General features: G+C 41.0%; 1 protein-coding gene across 3 annotated transcripts in view; it reads right to left on the reverse strand.

The window, feature by feature from the left end:
* Positions 1 to 205: 205 nt before the first annotated feature.
* Positions 206 to 22,414, reverse strand: part of TMEM255A (transmembrane protein 255A) — a 66,518-nt gene continuing 44,309 nt past the window's right edge. For all 3 annotated transcript variants that reach the window (XM_002720402.5, XM_017349878.3, XM_002720401.5), the window contains 2 exons: positions 12,952 to 13,095; positions 206 to 2,540 (listed from right to left, as the gene is read on the reverse strand). In XM_002720402.5, the coding sequence (XP_002720448.1) occupies positions 2,382 to 2,540; positions 12,952 to 13,095 (303 nt within the window). In that variant the 3' untranslated portion in view covers positions 206 to 2,381. The remainder of the gene's footprint in view (positions 2,541 to 12,951; positions 13,096 to 22,414) is intronic.

Raw genomic sequence — 22,414 nt, forward strand, 5'->3', positions numbered from 1 at the left:
TTTTTTTTTTTTTTTTTTTTTTTTTTTTGTAGCAGGAGACAGACTATATTTCTGATGGCAGCATGGAAAATTTTCCATTAGATTTTATATGTTGATTATTCATTCTCCCATTGTATCTTGAACTACAATACTCAAATGAATCAGCCGCTATCCAGTGCTTTAGAGAATTTTCTATACTTTGTGTAGATAATCATGAGGATACATGTAAATGGATAAGGAGGATGATTTTATTAATTTGAAACATCACAAAAGCAGTCTGAATTTTCCAACATGGCAGTGATACAGATTTTTAAGCAACATCCAGTTCATAAAGTTTTGGATTAATATTTTAATATTTCATGCCCAGTTCAATACTTTAAAGCAGAATTAGGAATTAAGCAGTAAATATTACAAAATGCAGTCAAATACATGTTGGAGATACAAATTCCTTCATTACAGCAAATGTTTTGCAAAACAGTAAAGCAGCAAATATTTTTCTAAGGTAACGTGCACTTTATATAATTCAATGTAATAAAAAAAGAAGCTGCTCAAATTAAGTGTTACAAAATCTATACTGTTTCAAGTTATTTTGTAAAGTAAGAAAAATACATAGAAATGAGTTATAGAATCTTAACATTTTAAGAAATGTGATAAATGTAGGGTATTTTGTGTAATGGTGCCTTTTAAAAAACTAAATGTACACATTCACTAAAGCAAAAGGTTAAGTGTAAACAGCAAAAAATATATTTGAGTATTCTAACAAGTCAATATTTGTATTGTAAGTTGGTTATTAGACACTATTAAAATCCAATAGAATTTGAATATGCTCAGCACTGTAAAAAATAATAGTTATTTTGTATAATGCAAAAGGATTATAGTTTTTCAGATTTGCAATCTGGATAAGACAACATGATTCTGAAAATTAAACTGGATATTTTGCAAACATTGAACAATGAGTGCACTTGTTGTGATTTGGGGATTCTTGATGGCCAGGTGTCTACAAGGTAGATGGGAGCACCAGCGTTTGTCTGCTACCTCAAATCCATCAAGTCAGGAGGTAGCAAAATTGGCTGGAAATTTTTCCAGTATGTGTTCTGTGTTTGCAAAACTGTCTTAATTAAGTACCCTTCTGAAGCCCCGGTATTTTTACATTATACGTAGGATTATCAGTCTTCCTTTAAATGTATTCTCAGGTTAACATAAGATGACAATGAAAGTGTTCATCCTAAAGTGAAGGAATGGGTGCTAAAGTGTTTTAAACTCATCAAATTGATGGTTTAAAGCTATGTAAATTAAATGAATTGTAAAATTGGCCAGTGTACCAAATGGATTTTAAATCTATGGTGACACCTAAGAATTTGTCACGTTGGGTACATTTGAGATTTTACAGACTTGATGTGCCATTGTAACACTTTCATAATGTTGAATTGAACACTATCTTGATTGGTTTTAACAGAAAAAAGGGCCAATAAGAGCAATGGTATTAAAATACAGATGATTCTTCTGGGGTGAGGTGCAGGATACATGCGGTTTGCTGGGGCTGAAGCACAGTAGTTGAAGATTAAATAGTCACAACAATTAGTAACAATTCATGTCACAACCCAAGAACCTAATCTAACATTTTAAAACTGAATTTCAATCATAAGATTTATATCTCCTGCAGCAAATTTTCTAATAATGCAACTTGTAATCGAACCACTGTCTCCTAAGTTGTCAGATTTCTTACTGAGATCTGCTTAAAATATATCACATGTTGCTCTGCTTCTGGAACAATCAGTCATGTTCTCTTACTACTCAAGGGAATATTGCACTTTTCCCTTTAGGAGGTAACAAAAACTGAGCTGAATGGTCTCAAAGTTGTTTTTACAATACAAAGAAAAAAGGAGTAAGATAGGGGCAGCTTTTTTTCCACAAGCAGACAAAATCTTAGCCAGAACTCTCTGTATTGGAACTACTGGGTAGCCCCATCACCTGGGAAATGTTCCTTAGAGACTGACTTCAGTGGTAGGGAAAGAGCGCTTATAAGCCAGATGCTTCCACCAGGGTGCTAGGGTGGCAATCTGTCAAAGGCCTGAGGACAACACTCCTTTACATAAACTAAAATAGATGGTAACCACACATTTGCTCAGTACAGAGGTGGAACATAGGGTAAGGCAGGTCCAAACATGACAAGCTTCTTGCTGGGCTGGCTCCCCAGCCTTGTTTAGTGTGAGCTGCCCTCCTTGAAGTGTTGGATTCTGCAGTGCTAAGGAATAAGCTTCATCTCTTTCTTTCCCTAGCCTGTCTGGCCATTTGTAAAACCTTATGCATAAGAGTCACTTTAAATTTTGTACCCTACTTACTTCCACTAAAGCAGAAATACAAAAGCCACAATAATCTCAATAGTGAGCAGGTATTCCTCTTTAGGGACTGTAAGGTGGTGGCTTTTCAAAAGGTGGATAGTAGGGAGGAGAGTAACGGGGTGGTGCACTCGAAGACCACATGTAGCTGGGTGAGGGAGAAGCAGACTGGGGCTCATCAGAAAGTCCAGAAGGGGGAGAGGATGGAAAGACGCTGGAATGCTGTGTAATAAAAAGAAAACATTAATTTATGCAGTGATTTTATAATTCCCCAATCACCCAAGTCATTACAATTTTAAAATGACAGAGCTGGCCTTCAGCCTAGTGGCTGAGATGACTGCATCCCACAGGTCAGTGGGTTCAGTTCCTGGCTCAAGCTCCTGACTCCAGTTTAACGCTAACAAAGACTCTGGTAGGGAATAATGATGGCTCAGTTAATCTGGGCCCTGTCACACATGTGGGAGGCCTGGATTGAGTTCCTGGCTCCCAGCTTGGGCACTGCTGTGGTGGGTATTTGGGGAGTGAACCGGCAGATGGAAGGATGGGAGTGTGTTTTCTCTCTCCCTCCTCCCTTCCATTCTTCTCCCAAATAAATATAATTAAGAAGAACACAGATCAAGTCTGTTTCTGATTGAAATGCCTCCTAAATTTTATAAAGTTACTAAGGGACTTGAAACAGGAAGGCCTATGTTCTCATAGTCAGCCAGGTTGCAAGTCTCACATGGAGAACTTGGAATCCCCTGACTTGCCGGTGCTGTGGCGCAGTGAGTTAACGCTCTGGCCTGAAGTGCTGGCATCCCATATGGGCGCCGGTTCTAGGGCCAGCTGCTCCTCTTCCAATCCAGCTTTCTGCTATGTCCTGGTATAGCAGTAGAAGATGGCCCAAGTCCTTGGACCCCTGCACCCGCGAGGGAGACCCGGAAGAAGTCCTGGCTCCTGGCTTCGGATCGGTGCAGCTCCTGCTGTTGCGGCCATCTGGGGAGTGAACCAGCAGATAGAAGACCTCCCTCTCTGTCTCTACCTCCCTCTGTAACTCTTGTCTTTCAAATAAATAAAATAAATCTTAAAAAAAAGAATTCCTAGACCTAGGAGACAACATGGTGTGTTGGGTTACTTGAATGCCAGCATCCCATATGGGCACCAATTCAAGTCCCTGCTTCTCTGCTTCTGATCCAGCTCCCTGCTCCCTACTAATGCACCTGGGCCCCTGCACCCACCTAGGAGACCCATATGAAGTTCCTGGCTTCAGCCTGATCCAGCCCCAGCTGTTGTGGCCATTTGCAGAGTGAACCAATGGATGGGAGATTCTCTCTCTCTCTCTCTCTCTCTCTCTCTCTCTCTTTTAAATAAATAAATAAGTTAATAAATCTTTAAAAAAGAATTCCTGACCTTGATCTCCACATCTAGTCAGACAGTTCTGTTGCTATGTGGTCTCTTGAACCCATCACTCCCTTTTCTATGTTTATACCTCAAGCCTTCAATACCTCTCCCCTAAATGCTGGCAGCAGCATCTCAACCAGTCTTCAAAAAGGTACTCTGGGCCTGTAACATTAAATGAGTTAAAGTCACTGATCCCTGGGAAAGTCTTTGCTATAAGGATATATCACAGGGAAGTAGCACAGTGGTCAGAAGCCCATTTCATAGGAAAAAAAAAAAACTCAGGCCAGATTAAATGGAACTGGGATCTCTCATTTTCTCTTCCACCTTAATTTCCAACCCATCACCCCCAAGTGCAGGGTAGATTGGAGAGCAAAGAGCAACCAAGGCACAGAGGTAAGAATGAATAGCAATATGTCAGGTTACAGAGACACTGAGGCCTCAATTTTCCTTTGTATTGTCCAACTTTAGTAGTCTTTGGGAAAGGAGCAGATATGGATTTTTAAAAATACCCAATGAATGGGCATGTTAGGAGTCATTTGCGTTTTTACCCTGGCCCATATATATCCTTGACCCTAATGATCTTCCTGTTTAAATAGAGTTGGCCTGTTCTTATTTCATTGGAGTATCTCCCAGAATTCAGAACAATGTTTGGCAAGTAGTAGTTGCTCAATAAATCTTGAATGAGTGAATATAACTTCAGGAGTACATAAGATGAATTTGGCATGCTTTGAAAAATAAAGTAGAAGTATTTTCAAAGAATATGGTCACATCCTGTGAGTACTTTTGCCTTACTTCAGTGGTAGAGAGGGGCTGAGGTAAGGTCTGAAGCCTGTAGGGGTCTATAAGGGATGGTAAGAGGAAGGAAGTTAGATTCAGGCTCTCAGGAAGAGTGAACATAAGCCAACAAACAGAGCAGGAGAACGGCAATTATTCTTTTGTGTCTTGCACAAAAGTATTACAAGGAACTTGTATATTAAAACAAAAACACTAAAATTTCTAAACTTTTCAAGAGTTCAAGGTCTATTGGTGAGTGGGGTGGGTAGGGGCAATGGAAGGTTCACACTTTCACTTCATGCTATAAGCCACAGAGACTTTTCGAGGCTTGCAGCAATCTAGAGTCAGCCTTGACATTTCTGTAGCCTGAAACCATTTGGCTGATTCTCTTTATCCCCAGTCCTGTGCTCTGCACTTCTGGGAAAAGGGTGTCTAGGTTTCTAGGTGTTGCCTGAGACATTGAAATACCTGTTTCTTACAAAATAATATTGGGACCCAGAAGAGACTAGCTGAGGCTGGTGTTGTGGCACAGCAGGTTAAGCTGCCACCTGCAATGCCAGCATCCCAAGTGAGTGCCAGTTCAAGTACCAGATGCTCCATTTCCAACCAAACACCCTGCTAATGCACCTGAGAAAACAGCTGAAGATGGCCCAAGTACCTGGGCCCCTGCTATCCACATGGAAAACCAGGATGGAGTTCCAGGTTAGTGGCTTTGGCCTGGCCTAGCCCTGGCCATTGCAGCCATTTAGGGAACGAACAAGCATAGAAGATATCTCCCCCCCCCCATAACTCTCCCTTTCAAATAAATAAATAAATAAGTTTTTTTAAAGTTTTATTTATTTACTTTGAAAGAGTTACACACACAGAGAAAGAAAGAAAGAAAGAGAGAGAGAGAGAGATTTCCCATCAGCTGGTTTACTCCCCAATTGGCCGCAATGGCCGGAGCTGCGCCAATCTGAAGCCAGGAGCCAGGAGCTTCTTCCAGGTCTCCCACACGGGTGCAGGGGCCCAAGGGCTAGGGCCATCTTCCACTGCTTTCCCAGGCCACAGCAGAGCTGGATCAGAAATGGAACAGCCAGGTCTCAAACCGGCACCCATACGGGATGCCAGCACTGCAGGTGGTGGCTTTACCTGCTATGGCACAGGACTGGCCCCATAAATAAGTATTTTTATAAGAGAGAGAAAAAGACTGTAGTTGCCACCATCCACCTCCACCTCCTCTGCAACCCCATCCATTATTTCACTCTGAGTGAGGGATTGATAGGGTCCTAGAATATGGAAAGCCTTTAAAGGCAAAACTGCTTGAGGCAGTTGACTCAAGATAAGCCATGTGTTTTCCTAAAAACTCAGTTTTTCTCCTCCCTCCAAGAAGAAATCCTTTTTAAAACATCAGTAGAGCCACTTGTCATTTAAAAACTGATATGAGGGCCAGCACTGTGGCGCAGCGGGTTAACGTCCTGGCCTAAAGCGCCGGCATCCCATATGGGTGCCAGTTCTAGTCCCAGCTGCTCCTCTTCCAATCCAGCTCTCTGCTGTGGTCTGGGAAAGCAGTAGAGGATGGCCCAAGTCCTTGGGCCCCTGACCCGCCTGGGAGACCCGGAAGAAGTCCTGGCTCCTGGCTTCGGATCAGCACAGCTCCAACCGTGGCGGCCATTTGGGGAGTGAACCATCAGATGGAAGACCTCTCTCACTCTCTCTCTGCCTCTCCTCTCTCTGTGTAACTCTCAAGTAAAATAAATAAATCTTTAAAAAAAATTAAAAAAAAACTGATGGGGTCTAAGAAATGTGTCATTCAGTTATTCCATTACTGTGAACATCATAGAGTGTGCATACACAAACTAAGACAACTGCAACATCACCAGGTGATATAATCTTAGGGTATCACTGTTGTCTATGTGGTCTGTCACTGACCAAAATGTGTTTACGCAGCACATGACTACAGTAATTTCCCAATTTCCACTCCTTGATCCCCCAAACTCTTCCTTCCTCCTTCTCTCCCTCTTTCCTCTTCTGTTGCCTTTCTCAACTAAGAATTCTCTCCTAACCATAGAGGAGAGTGTAAGCTACCAAGTTTCTCTGCCCAAGCATGTGGCACTCACCCCTTCAAAAATCCCACTACAGGAACGGTGAGAGGCAGCAGGCTAGTTTTAGGTGTTCCCAACCACAGTTGGGTGGGGCAAGTTTCCTGCAATAGAGCTAAAGCCAGTTCTGTTCTGAGAGATATGAAAAAGCTTCTGTGGCAGCAGCTGCCATGGGTGGTAGTTGTATATTGTATACTCCAATAAAAAAGGGGGTAGTACAATGACCCTTGGGTTTTCACTTCTCAGTTTCATGTCTGGGAAGTATTGGGGTGGCAGAAGCGGGGAGATGATTCTCACTTCCCTTTGAGGATGCTGGGAGTCTTAAGGATAAAACTGAAGGGTTCCTGGCAGAGCAGTTCACACACCATTAGAGTTGAAGAGAGGGGCACAGAATCAGAGCATAGCTTCCTAGCAACAGGCAGGCACCTTGGGAAAGATTCTGCTTTGCTGCATTTGGGGAGCTGGAATCATGAATTTAAGTTCCTGCCTGAGAGTCTGACTTTACTAATGTGATGGGCACCTCAGGAGAACAGAGCTTTGAATTAAGTGCCAGAAAGCATGGATTCAGTGCTGGGCCTAGTCAGCTCTAACTTCCTAAGCTGCTTCTGAGAGGTTAGGGTGGCCTATATGCTGTGGGTACTAACAATAAGCCCTACCCTTTCAGGGACAGACAGCTCTCCTCTCCCACCTTAGCCTGCCTCCTGTCAGCCTGGTAACTGACCCTCACTCTTCAAGATCACTGTGTGTATCTGTCAAGGCATGTTTCTCTCTTGAGGAACATTGTGGGCAGAGACTCCAAAAAGAGCCCTAATTGGTTAGTGATAATGGCTAGCCAGAGACAGGGTGTCCCAAAGGTAATATACAGGATCTGTTTGTTCTTTCCTTCTCCCTCTGCTCTGTCCCCAGAAAGAAAAGACTAGAGAATTGGAGATAAGAGTGGATAAGAGGAAGAAGAGAAAGAGGGGCAGGAACAAGAGAAAGAAAGGAAAAATTTGGCAGAAGTGGAGGAAAAAGGAAAAAGTTGAGTGACAGCAGCAACAGCCTTATAAGGCTCTTAGCAATCTGTCCCATAAATTGCTTTCTACAGGATTAAAGCAATCCTTTTACTAAATGAGCCCAATTTATAATGAGTCATTTTTACTGGCTAAGGTGAACCTAGTATACCCTCTTGTGATTTAATGAAAAGCGTCAAAGAGGTGCTTACATTTTGCAGAGGTTGAGACTTTTGTTTTAAACTTAAAAGTGACAGTTAACACAATGGACAAGAAAGAGACTAGTCCATTGTTACAGTTAAAAGTACAGGGACTGGCCTAGTATGCTAAACTGGAAATTGTGGCTTGGAATCTTAAGGGATTTATGTAAAGCTACACTTGGTTCAATCTTTCAGCAGAAATAAAAACTGATGCTTTATACCTTGCAGAATTTGGGACTGCTTCCCAAAAGGGGTAGTAGATTAATGAGTGCAAAGGGCAAAAGAAATGATTGCTGAAGAAATGAGCAACAAGGCAAAGGTACTATCATCTTGTATCCTTTCAGCCTTGGAGTATAGGGAGTTCATTTGAAGCAGACACCTGGAATCCAATATATTAAATAGAGTCCTGTTTCTGTAACTTTATCAACTCAAAGTTTCCTCAGCTCCAAATAAACAGACCCAAGTCCTTGCCCATGTCCAACCACAGGAAATGTTCCCCAATCTTCCTAATTGGGTAGCTATGCAATATGGGCATGACTTTGAGAGATTAAAATACAAGATCGAGGACAAGAGCTGTGGTGCAATGGGTTAAGCTGCTGCATGCAGTGTTGGATCCTATATGGGTGCCAGTTCATCTCAGCTGTTCCACTTTCCATACAGCTCCCTGCTAATTTGCCTGGAAAAGCAGTGAGTGATGGCCCAAGTACTTGAGCTCCTGTACCCACATGAAAGACATGAATGAAGCTTCTGGCTCTTGGCTTTGGCCTGACCCATCGCTGACTATTACAGCCATTTGGAAAGTGAATCAACAGATGGAAGATGCATATTTCTCTCTCCCTCTCTCTTCCTCTCCCTCTCTCTCTCTCTATTTCTATAACTCTGCCTTTCAAGTAAATAAATAAATATTTTTTTAAAAAAATACAAGCCTGTAAGTCTTTTTTCTCATCCTTTTATTAGCCTCAGAGTAAAAAAGAAACAAACCACCAAACCCAAAGTCACATAAATAACCCGATTTGGAAATGACCAAAATAGAGAAATCGTTTAAAAGAAAGTGTAGAAATGTCAATTTTCTGGCTATAACTTAGGTCATTTCAATCTGAGAAGAGCATGAAGGAGTTCTGGCCATTTGGGCAAAGGTTTGTGCCTCTGGTGGTTTTATTGTCAGAGCTGGTATATGTTTGCGGACTGCTTTCTGTTTACCTACAAACGTAAGCAGACAATCCCTGGTCTCTTGACTTTTTGATAAAGATTGGTATTTTCTCCTATGAAACTATAAAGGAGTGGAACTATAAAGGAATGGACCTTGGTGAACAAAAGAAAGCTCAACTCAAATACCAAAATGAAACTCGATTTAAGTTCTAGAGGGATACAAATCACTTAAAACCATACCCCTCAAGATATACCATACAACTATAAAGTCTCCTAATAGAAAGCGCAAAAAACAGCTTGAGCCCAGGGAAAGAGTTGGGAGATGTACAAGAACTATCTAGGCAGACCCTGAATTGGGGAATGCATGAAGGGAGGGAATCCCTTTTCAATGGAGATGGATTTAATAAGAAAGAGATCCTTTCTAAGGTCATTATTAGGATGCCTATAATTTAAACCAGTAGACAAGTATAAATATTCTGAAATTGACTACAGAAAAGATTTATACTACATTTAGATTCACAGTTTCTCCAAAGAATCCCTCAAGCTAATCTCTGGTATCAGGTGGCCCTGGATATAAACACTTACTCCTCCACTCATTAGCTCTGTGACTTTGAGAAAGTCACTTAACCTCTCCATGATTCAGTCATCTCGTCTTAAAACTGACAATGACATAAGTACTTCCCTCAGAGGACTAAATGACTGAAAGACATGTAATGCACTTAGCACAACATTTGGTACATAGTAAGTGTTCAAAGAATAATATCTGTTATTAAAAAGTAGAGACTTCTAGGGACGGATGTTTGGCTTAGCAGTTAACACATCCACGTCCTATATCAGAGTACCTAGGATAAGTGCCTCTGGTTTCTGAATCCAGCTTCCTGCTAGTGCAGATCCTGGAAAGTATCAGGTGATGGCTCAAGTAATTGGATCCCTGCCATCCACATGGGGGATCTGGATTGAGTTCCTGGCTCCTGGCTTCAAGCCTCAGCTCAGTCTTGGCCCAGCATTGGTCTATCCCAGCTGCCACAGGCTTCTGGGTAGTGAACCAGTGGATGGGAATTCTCATTCTCTATATGTCTGTCTCTCTTCATCTCAAATAAATAAATCAAGTGAATATTCAAAGTAGGTAGATGTTTCTATAATCCCTGAAGTCCCTGTCACAAGTCACCATGTAAGTTTGGACTAGGTGACTAAATCTGGATCCCTTTTCTGGGTTAGGTACCCTGTTTCCATAGCATTCTGGGTAACTGTCTATTTATATTTTTGTCCCCATTTCTGTCACTTGATATTCCTCCCAAATCCACAGAATGATGTCTTAATGTAAGGACTGTCTCCAACCTCTATATACACAGCTGGTAGTATATTGCCTGGCACATGGGAACACGGAGGAAATAGCGATTGTAACCAACGCATCACTGGCACTGTCAAACTCATTTTCATTCCTGGGGTAGGGTTTGAATGAGGAATGATGGACAGAGAGATGACTCCATACTCTATAGAGGGGCTCCTATCTTAGAGTTTATGGCAACCATCACCAAGGATATTACTGTCCCTATATAAAGGGTTCATTATAAAACATGAATTCCTAAAAATTAAAGTAATTTACTTCTATATAAAAAGGAGGTTTCTTGGTCTCAACCTATGTGTGTGTGGCCCCTGTATTCCAGAATGACTTTTTATTTTAGGGGCCCAAGAGAATAGTGACCCTTATTGTGTTCTCTTCAACAGCCTTGCATTCTCTTAAAGGATTCCTTATTGACTCTGTCACTACTGAAATTGTCTTTGCCATTCTTGAATATATATGACTGTTTTCCAGTCTATACCACCTGTTTGGGTAACAAGTTGCCTGCATTGTGTACCTGTGTTTGTACCTGTGTATATGGTAAACATTAAAACAAATTCTAACAATTTTTCCTAAACTTTAACGAATGCCTTCTTATACCAGTGCTGTATCTTATGATAGGGACGGACTCCAGGGACCTCCAGAAAGGAAAGAAAAACAGGAAAGAAAAAAATACATGGCATACCTCTCCAGGAGCCCTGAGTGAGAGCAAGACTGGAGATGGAGTAAATACATACAATGTAATTTGCAGATGTTGGTGAGTCTACCAAATGGACCTGATTGAGCACTCTGCACACTTCTGTGTAAAACAAGCTATTCCAATATCAGTTTCTTTATTGGTTCATATTGCATGCCTCATTAGCATATACTTTCAGTTCCCTGATTGGTTGTTATATTTGCCTTCTGATTGGCTGTTATTCTGATTTCCTGATTGGTTGCTATTCTGCCCCTCTTGATTGCCTAAATCTGTACTCACTTTTCAGATATGGTTCAATTAGAGAGAGCAACTTTGTGTATAAAAGAACTAGAAGGCCGGCACCGAGGCTCACTAGGCTAATCCTCCGCCTTGCTGCGCCTGCACACCGGGTTCTAGTCCCGGTCGGGGTGCCGGATTCTGTCCCGGTTGCCCCTCTTCCAGGCCAGCTCTCTGCTGTGGTCCGGGAGTGCAGTGGAGGATGGCCCAAGTGCTTGGGCCCTGCACCCCATGGGAGACCAGGAGAAGCACCTGGCTCCTGGCTTCAGATCAGTGCGGTGCGCCGGCCGTGGCAGCCATTGGAGGGTGAACCAACGGCAAAGGAAGACCTTTCTCTCTGTCTCTCTCTCTCACTGTCCACTCTGCCTGTCAAAAAAAAAAAAAAAAAGAACTAGTACTGGCAAACTTCTCTGGCAACTCTTCCCTTAGAGTCTGTCTCCTAACTGCTGGTGATTGGAAGAACCTCCTAACAGTCATGATTTCATGTCACTGGAACATTCACGGACTCTTAAGTCAGTAGAAGCTAATTTATCATGAGTCTCCCTTCCTTCAAAGGTATTCTGGTCCCTGAATCTTTGAATTAACCAGAGTTTGGTGTAATCCTCCTTTTCTGCAGTCAAGGGTTTACAGTCACTGTTCATGACTACAGGACCATTTCTTTTGTTTTCCTAAAATGCCTAGTTGGTTTTCTGCACACAAAGAATCCCTTTTAATACAGTGGCCTTTTTATTCTTTTATTTTTAAGTTCAGTAAGCATAGAGAGAGAATGATAGACACAGAGCAGACAGAGTCTCCATCCACTAGTTCACTCCCCAAATGCCCACAATGACTATGACTAGACCAGACTGAAGGTGGGAGCTGGGAACTCAATGAACTCAATCTAGGTCTCCCACATGAGTGGCAAAGACCCAACTACTTGAGTCATCGCCTGTTAACTCCCAGAATCTGCACTGGCAGGAAGCTGAAGTGGGAATCTGAAGCCAAGACTCAATCTTAGACACTCTGATATGAAATGTGGACACCCCAACCAATGTCTTATCTACTGCACCAAACACCCACCCCTAGTTCTGTTTTTCTGCACTTCACCTCTCCTAGAAAGGAAAAGGAGACAGTACAAATTTGGTAACACTGTTGCTGAGCCACATGATAATAGGGCAAGAAAAAGGAGGTAATATATTAAAAATATTTTCTCTGTGTATTCCTAATTAGGAAGTCTGGAGAAAAACAAGCAGACTTCTTCCTCATTACAAGTTTTTGAGCTCAGAAACTGTACTCACTTTTTTTTGTGGCTCAGGTTACCACACACACACACACACACACACACACACAAAAACAAGTCTAGACCTCTTCCCATAGCAGAGGACTGGAAAAAGCCACTAGTGGACAGGGGTCTAAAATGGTATACTGAAGGGACAGTCATTTCCCAGCAAGTCATTGTCTCCTTAGTATAGTTCAAGGCAATTTGGGATATCTTGTTCCTGTTTCCTTCTCTATCTTTTCTTCCATCTCTCTTTTTCTTCTCCTCTTCTGCTGCTCCTGGCCTCCCCACCTTCCTATCATGGTCTGCCTACATATTTCTTAAGCTACACATAGACTGCTAAAGGCCATTAAGGATAGAGAGACTAGCTACCTCAGAAATTATAAAGACCATGAGAAGGTTCCATAATTGAATTTAGGGAGAGGACAAGAGAACCTTAATGAAAACAGGGGAAATAAAGAGTTATTTTTCTTTGTAAACATACCTGAAAGTCATAAGCAGAATATGGTGGCAGGTGAGGCGGACTATGGTAGTAGGTATTGTAGGATGCCACTTGGGGACGAGCGTAGTACGAAACAGTTGGATGGGTATTTTCAACAGAACAGTTCAGCGCTGGGAGAGTCGGATTCTGCATAAAAACACAAATTATAAAAAACATAAATGTTCCTAACTATGAGAATGGTTAAATAAACTCCAGTACATCTATACATGAATATCATGTAGCTACAAATAAACAATGATATGGACTTATATGTAGTGAAAGAGAAGGTTGTCCATGATACATTGTTCATTTTTAAAAATGATCCCAATTTATATAAGAAACTTAATTACATTTATAAGTATTTTTTTGACAGACAGAGTTAGACAGAGAGAGAGAGAGACAGAGAGAAAGGTCTTCCTTTTCCGTTGGTTCACCCCCGAAATGGCCGCTATGGCCGGCGTGCTGCAGCCAGCGCGCTGTGCAGATCTGAAGCCAGGAGTCAGGTGCTTCCTCCTGTTCTCCCAAGCACTTGGGCCATCCTCCACTGCCTTCCTGGGCCACAGCAGAGAGCTGGACTGGTAGAGGAGCAACTAGGACAGAACCCGGCGCCCCAACCGGGACTAGAACCCAGGGTGCTGGCGCTGCAGGCAGAGGATTAGCCAAGTGAGCCACGGCCCCGGCCCATTTGTAAGTATTTTTGCAAATGCAAAGGAATTAATCCCCTGGGAAAAAGAGGTAAATGAATATTCTTAATTTTCTTCTCTATACACCCAAGTTTTTATAACTAAAATGCATTTTGTCATTCTGCCCCAACTTTTTAATTTGAAAAATTCAAACCTATAGGAAAGTTGAAACTATTTGTATGATTTTTACATATAAGCATTAAAAAGAAAAAAAAGACTAAAACTACAAAATATCAAATAAAGAAGGCTAAACAGGCTACTGCTCTTGCTGTCACAGAATGCATTTGATCACAAAGAGTTTGTTAAAGTTGTGTGGATTCTTGCAAATTTCCAACCTTGCTAAGGAGTTCTCCTGCAGACATGAAGGGTATTCATTTCTCATCAGCCTGTGGGCTGGAGGCAAAATGCTAGCAATGCACAGAACCCATGAAGGACCAAGCAAAACATGATGTTCCTTTTGTTCCCACAAACAAAACAGTACAGAAATACTTTCATATTGTTTTTACAATCTGATAGTGTGTCACCCTTCAAGGGTTAAAGTGATCTTGTCCAGGATGTGGGCCCTGTTTTCAACAGGGCCAGGGACTGCTAAAGGCAGTTACCACTGCTCTTTAGTTCCCAACTAGGTCTGTGCTTTGTACGACATGGGTCAAGACGTGGGAGTAAATTTTTTTTCCATCTTCTACGTCATGGGCTCTGCTTCTGTTCACGTGAATAAGTGAAAAACATGTGAAAAATCAATGCGTCTTCTTTCCTGTACATAACTACGCCACATTAAAGGAGAGCAGATGCTTCCTCTCAAGTGATGAAAATATGTAGGCAGACTTTGGCAGTGGCAAGGCAACCATGTTAGGGTGTTGGCAGGAGAACCTCCCTTACAGCAAGTTTCAACACAATTCTGTTGCTCTCTTCTTTAGAGTGGGTTACTGTTTACATCTCTAGGAGGTTTGAAGAACTACAAACTTCAGTCATTACAATGCAGCTCACAACCACAGAAATATTTGCCAGCCTGTCTACCATGGGAGAGGGCTGAGATTTTGACTATTTCAAGGGCTGCCTCCATTCACGGAGGAAGAACGCTCAGAAATGCCCTTACTCTCCAACAAGATTCTAAGAAAAAATTTCATCCCTGGGGAAATACCAGAAATCATGTTCTCTTGGCCTTCTGTCAATTAAAAACACCCCCTCTCAGCTCTTTCAAGATGAAACTAGCTCTTCTGTCCAAATAAATTAAGCTTAACTATGGAGAAACAATAACTCAATGTAAACCATATCTATAAAAGGTTTTTCGTGTTCAGTGAGGTCAGGGGTCCAGGATAGTATTTGAAAGAAGCTGATGACCACAGGGCAAAAAACAGGAGAAACACGAGAGTAAGCTTGAATGAGCACATGAAAGCCTGGATAGAGGATGTGGAGAACACAGGGCAACAAGAGAGAAAAAAGAAGAGAGGTTGGGGTGTGAAAAGTTGAGGACAAATGGGGTAAAAAGATGGTCCCAAATAATAGTCTGATTATGTTTTAAGTCAATAATTCTGATTTTATAAAAAGTGTGTTCTGTCTCTATTTGGATACACATATAGGTGTGTGTAAGAGAAAGAGACACAGAGAGAGGAAATGAATGAATTGCTGTTAAAATTCTGCAGCTTAAGTTGTGAGACCCCCATTATTGATCAATGGTAGCATTCTGAGCACTAGTAAAACAAAAGGTTACTGGGTAGCACAGGAAATGGAGAAAGCAATCTCGCCTGGACAAAACTGAGTCTATTCTGAGACAGATTGTGGACTTTGGAAAGAATGCCACTTTCATTCCTCTCCAGTTTACTTCAAACCAAAGACACCAATTCAGAGGAAATGGCAAGATACATTCACTTTATAAATATTCATCTCAAATCTTTCTTTGATCAACGAATACTTCATCAAATTTTTTTAAGATAGTTCTTCAAGAACCTCTAGTCTGGCCAGCGCCACAGCTCGCTAGGCTAATCCTCTGCCTTGCGGCGCCGGCACACCAGGTTCTAGTCCCGGTTGGGGCACCGGATTCTGTCCCGGTTGCCCCTCTTCCAGGCCAGCTCTCTGCTGTGGCCAGGGAGTGCAGTGGAGGATGGCCCAAGTGCTTGGGCCCCGCACCCTATGGGAGACCAGGAGAAACACCTGGCTCCTGCCTTCGGATCAGCGCGGTGCGCTGGCCGCAGCACGCCGGCCATGGCAGCCATTGGAGGGTGAACCAACGGCAAAGGAAGACCTTTCTCTCTGTCTCTCTCTCTCACTGTCCACTCTGCCTGTCAAAAAAAAAAAAAAAAACACCTCTAGTTATGTAATGAAGACATCCTTCTTTGCTTTCATGATCCCACAACTTTGGAAATGGTGGCTCCTAGCCGATTCTATTAAAGGATGCCAACTGACAGCCCTTGGCCACTGCTCTCACTCCCTAGAATTGGCTTCCATCAGCTAGACAACACAACTGGGTCTCTCTACAGATCCCAGGGCACTCTGCTCAGAGAGGAAGCACACCTCAAGTTGCCAACCACATTTGGACCTAGGCCAAGGATTATATTTATGTTCAACTTAGTTGATGTTCCAGAAATTTCTACATTATGTTCTCTTCTAAGTGATCTAAGTAATGGTTCCTTTGTGCCCCCATAGTAGACACCTGTTAGTGTCATCCCATCTAATGAATCAAACTTCTTCTTCCTTGATCTTTGTTTTCATCTTATGATCTCCCCACTTCTCCTTGATAGAGTACCCAGGTTTTGCATTTGATAGTGCTCAGTACTTCCCTTCTTTTCCCTTACTGTTAAAGGAGGTCCTAACAGTTGGAAACAATTCACTTTTAATTGTTTTTAATTAAAGCTACTAAACAAAGGACTTAATGTCATGTAAAAGAGTTGTGGAACCAGAAAGGGCTATCCCTAGTTAGGGGCTCTGAGATGGGTAGAAAAAGCAAAGGGTTGGGCATCTGACAAATTTGGGCTCCAGTCCTAGTTCTTCTATATAGCTCTGGGAAAGTCACTTGATACCTCTTTGCCTATTTCCTCATTTATTAAATGGACTAGTAATAGTCTTACTCTAGAGACCAAAGGTAACAGTGAAATTAAAAATCTAGAAATAAGCCTACACACCTGTGGTTAACTGATTTTTGACAAGGCGGCTAAAACCATAAAATGGGGAAAGAGTTGTATTTTTTTTACAAATGTTCAAGGAAAACTGTATATCCACAGGAAAAAGAATGAACTTGGACACATGCCTCACACTAGATACAAAAATTATACCAAAATAGATCAAAGTTATAAATGTAAGAACTAAAACTACAAAAATCTTAGAAGAAAACTTAGGGGGCAATTTTTATGACTTTGTATTTGGTGATGAATTCTTAGATATGACACCAAAAGCAAAAGCATTAAAAGAAAAAATTGAACTTATTGAAAATTAAATACTTTTTAAAAATATTTATTTGTTTGTTTAAAAGGCAGAGTTACAGAGAGGCAGAAGCAGGGCAGGAGAGGGTGATAGAGACAGAGAATCTTCCATCCACTGGTTTACTCTCCTTGTGGCCACAATGCCCAGGGCTGAGCCAGACCGAAGCCAGGAACTTTTTCCAGGTTTCCCATGTGGATGGAGGGACCCTAGTGTTTGGCTCCTGGCTTTGGCCTGGCTCAGTTCTGGCCAGTGTGGCTACTTGGGAGTGAACCAATGGATGGAAGACCTCTCTCTCTTTCTCTCTATAACTCTTTCAAATAAAATAATTAAATCTTTTTTAAAAAAATAAGATTATCAAGTAAGTTAAAAAGAAAATCTACATACTGGCAAAAATATTTGAAAATCACATATCTGATAAAGCTCTATTATTCACAATATGCAAAGAACTCATAACTCAACAGTAAAAATACAACCCAATCTAAAAATGGGCAAGGCAATTCTATAAACAAGATATACAAATTTTCCATAAGCAAATGAAAAGATGCTTGACATCACTGGTTATTAGAGAAATGCAATTCAAAGACACAATGAGATATCATTTTGCAACCCCTACAATGGCTATAATTTAAACCAAAAGTGTTGGTAAGGATGTGGAGAAATTAAAGTGGTGCAGTTGCTGTGGAAAACAAATTAGTGTTTCTCTATGAAGTTAAAGAGAATTACCATAAACCCAGCAATTCCACTCCTACCTATACATGCAAAAGAATTAGAAATGAGATTTGATTATTGTTTATAGGCCTGGTCTATACTCCTGAGGAACAGTGGTTTCTCTACTTACTACATGTTGAATTCTTTAGTTAGTGGAGGACTAAGCTTGTGATTATAAACTAAATTGAAAGTATGTCATTCTAGAGCCTAGGGAGATTACTGACACCATAAACAAGAGTGTCAATTTGTTAAGTCAATAACAGGAGCCACTGTGCACTTACTCCTCATGTAGGATCTCTGTCCTTAATGCGTTGTTCAATGTGAATTAATGCTGTGACTAGTACTGAAACAGTATTTTACACTTTATGTTCTGTGTGGGTGCAAACTTTTGGAATCTTAATATATACTAAATTGATCTTCTGTATATAAAGATAATTGAAAATGAATCTTGATGTGAATGGAATGGGAGAGGGAGTGGAAGTTGGGAGGGTTGCAGGTGGGAGGGAAGTTATGGGGGGGGAAGCCATTGTAATCCATAAACTGTACTTTGTAAATTTATATTTACTAAATAAAAGTTAAAAAAAGAAAAGAAAGAATGTCATTGCAAAAATTAAAAGAAAAGTAAGTAAAGAAGGAGGAGAGAGGATGGGAACAAGAGAGTCAGGAAGGAAAGGGTGGGGAGTATCATTATATTTTTAAGATGGCAGAGTAGGGGGGAGCTTACTGCTCTGGTCTAGGAGAGAAAAGTTTAAAAAAAGTGGAGAGAGTGCAGTCTCAGGGAAGAGTTAGGGAGAAAATGGCAGAGGAAATTCTACACAAATTAGAGGGACACCCATGGCTCAGGACTCCACTAGCCAAGAGCTTCAACACCAGTGTGGGAGAATGAGGCAAGACCAGACTGCAGGAGCTTTATCCTGGCGATAAAGCTGCAGGAAGAGCCTAGAAGGAACCCGGCTTGGAGCCCTGTGGGGGATAGTGTACCTACCAAGCTAGAGGAAAACAAAAAAAAAGGAGGGACATGTTTCTCTCTCCCTGATCACCTTACAACAGTGTCCTGTAACAAGCCAATAAAGTGGGCGCCATTTTGGACATACATAACAGCTGTGGCTACTTGTGTTTGCACACAAGAATCAACTGAGTGTAAACTCCTGACTCTGGTGGGGAGAACAAACAGGGGGCTGAGTGTTTATGGCTGTAGGAGGCTTTTGTGCTGGAACTTTAAAAAAAACAGGCTGAGTGGGAGAACTCACAGTGTGCCTGGGACTTTGGGCAGTCACTGTGGGAGACTCCACAGGCTCAGGGCTTCCTGGTTACCTGGTGAGAGACATTGCTGGGGAATTTGAGCTTACACTGAGGACTGCCTGGATCCTTTATGTGGTCCTTGGACAGAGTGGACGAATATTACACCCACTGGGGCAAACACTCAAGCACTGGTCTCCTTTGAGGAGAAGAGCTCAGCTGAACAGAATAAATCTCCCTTCTGAATTAAAAAAAGAGGATATTTATCAAGCCAAACCTGGGTGTGTCACCTTAGACACGTCCCTCACCCTGGAGAACTGAACAGAGCTCCCTGGCCACACACACCACACACCTCTAGATATTTCCTGACAGCAGACACTGCATGTATCTACAGAGGCATAGTATGAAGATAAAAGCTGCCACAGCAGAAGAAGCAAAAAAGAAACCAATGAGTATCTCTACAAATGCCAAATAAAAAATGCACCAATTCAAGAAACAAGAATAAGTAAGACAACATTATGCCCCCAAAAGAAAACAACACTTCAATACTAGATTGTGAAGATGATGAGGTTAAAGAAATGTCAGAAATGGAATTACAAACATTGATTATAAGATTACATGGAAGTAATCAGAAGCAAATGCATGAGTTACTGAATTCTGTATATGATATGAAAGAAAATTTCTCCCATGAAATTGAGATTTTAAAGAGAAATCAAAATGAAATGAAAAATTCAATAGAACAAATAAAAAATGCAGTGGAAAGCCTCAACAATAGAATTGGTGAAGCAGAAGAAAGAATATCTGACCTAGAAGATAAAGCACAAGAAATCATACAGTCAAACCAAGACAAGAAGAGGAAATTACAAAACTAAAAAACACTGATGGGAATCTACAGAATACTATCAAATGACCCAACATATAGGTTCTAGGAGTTCCTGAAGGCATGGAAAGACAGAAAGGATTAGAAGGCCTTTTTAGTGAAATAATAACAGAAAACTTCCCTAATTTCAAGAGGGGTACATCCAAGTACAGGAAGCACATAGAACTCCTAATAGACATGACCAGAAAAGATCTTCACCATGACACATTGTAATCAAACTCACCACATTAAAACATAAAGAAAAGATTCTAAACTGTGCACAAGAGAAATGCCAGATTACTTTCAGAGGATCTCCAGTCAGACTCACAACAGACTTCTCATCAGAAACACTACAGGCTAGGAGAGAATGGTGAGATATATTATGGCTTAAGAGAAAAGAACTGTCAACCTAGAATACTATAGCCTGCAAAGCTCTCATTTATGAATGAAGGTGAAATAAAGACCTTCCATTACAAACAAAAACTGAAAGAATTTGTCACAACCCATTCAGCCCTACAGAAGATGCTTAAGGATGTGCTGCACACAGAACACAAAAACATGTTCATCACTCAAAAGAAAGTAAAGGAAGGAAATTTCCCAGTAAAAGTTCCAAGTAAATTTAAAGTAAAAAATAGGAATTTTTTGGAAAAATGGCAGGCACAGTGGTTACATATCAATAGTCACCTTGAATGTAAATGGCCTCAACTCTCCAGCTAAATGATATAAACTAGCTGAATTGATTAAAAAACAAAACCCATCTATTTGCTGTCTACAAGAAATACATCTCACCAACAAAGATGCATGCCGATTGAAAGGATGGAAAAAGATATTTGTGCCAACAGAAACCAAAAAGAAGCTGTAGCTATCCTAATATCAGACAAAATAGACTTTAACACAAAAACTGTTAAAAGAGACAAAGAAGGGCACTATGTAATGAATAAGGGATCAATTTAACAGGAAGATGTAACTATTATAAACATATACACACCTGATTACAGGGTGCTTGGCTATTTAAAAGAGTTAAGGAATCTAAAGGGAGATATAGACTTCAATACAATAGTAATGGAGGACTTTAATACTCCACTTTCAGCAATGGACAGATCAACCAGCAGAATATCAACAAAGAAAGAGCAGTGTTAATCGACATTATAGACCAAATTCACCCCACAGATATCTACAGAATTATGATCCTACAGTTAAAGAATACACATTCTTCTCAGCAGTTCATTGAACTTTCTCTAGGACTGGCCACATCTAGGCCATAAAGCAAGTCTCAACATATTAAAAAAATTGAAATCCTACCATGCTTCTTCTCAGACCACAATGGAATAAAGCTGGAAATCAACAACTCAGAAATCTCTAGAACATATGCAAACACATGGAGAGTGAACAACATATTCCTGAGTGAACAGTGAACATAGAAGATATCAAATGAGAAATCAAAAAATTTCTGCAAATTAATGAAGATGACAATACAACATATCAAAACCTATGGTATACAGCAAAAGCAGTGTTAAGAGGAAAGTTTATAGCAATAGGTGCCTACATCAAGAAATTGGAAAGGCACCAAATAAATGAGCTATCAATGCATCTCAAGGATCTAGAAAAACAACAGCAAACCAAACCCAAAGCTGGTAGGAGAACTAAAATTAGAGAATAAATAAACAAAATTGAATAAAAAATACAAAACATCAGCAAAACAAAGAGCTGGCTTTTTTGAAAAAAAAAATGAAATTGACACACAATTGGGTCAACTAACCAACAAAAGGAGAGAGAAGACTCAAATCAGAGATGAAAAAGGAAGTATAACAACAGAAATAAAAAGAATCATCAGAAGTTACTATAAAGAGCTGTATGCCATTAAAGTGGGAAACCCAGAAGAAATTGATAGATTCCTGGACACATACAACCTAATTAATTAAGCCATGAAGACACAGAAAACATAAACAGACCCATAACCATGACAGAAATTGAATCAGTAATAAAGACCCTCCCAACAAAGAAAAGCCCAGGACTAGATAGCTTCATCGCTGAATTCTATCAGACAATTAAAGAAGAACTAACTTCAACTCTTCTCAAGTTATTCAAAACAATTGAATGGGAAGGAATACTCCCAAATTCTTTCTATGAAGCCACCATCACCTTAATTCCTACACCTGAAAAAGACGCAAGAGAGAAAGAGAATTACATACCAATTTCCCTGATGAACATAGATGCAAAAATCCTCAACAAGGGCTGGCACTGTGGTGCAGTGGGTTAATGCCCTGGCCTGAAGCGCCAGCATCCAATATGGGTGCTGGTTCGAGTCCTGCTGCTCCACTTCTGATCTAGGTCTCTGCTATGGCCTGAGAAAGCAGTATAAGATGGCCCAAGTCCTTGAGCCCCTCACCCATATGGGAGACCTGGAAGAAGCTCCTGGCTCCTGGCTCCTGGCTTCGGATCAGCGCAGCTCTAGCCATTGTGGCCATCTGAGGAGTGAACCATCGGATGTAAGACCTCTCCCTCTCTGCCTCTCCTCTCTCTATGTAACTCTGACTTTCAAATAAATAAACAAATCTTT

This window comes from Oryctolagus cuniculus, chromosome X (assembly GCF_964237555.1).
Source record: "Oryctolagus cuniculus chromosome X, mOryCun1.1, whole genome shotgun sequence".
NCBI classification, from domain to species: Eukaryota; Metazoa; Chordata; class Mammalia; order Lagomorpha; family Leporidae; genus Oryctolagus; species Oryctolagus cuniculus.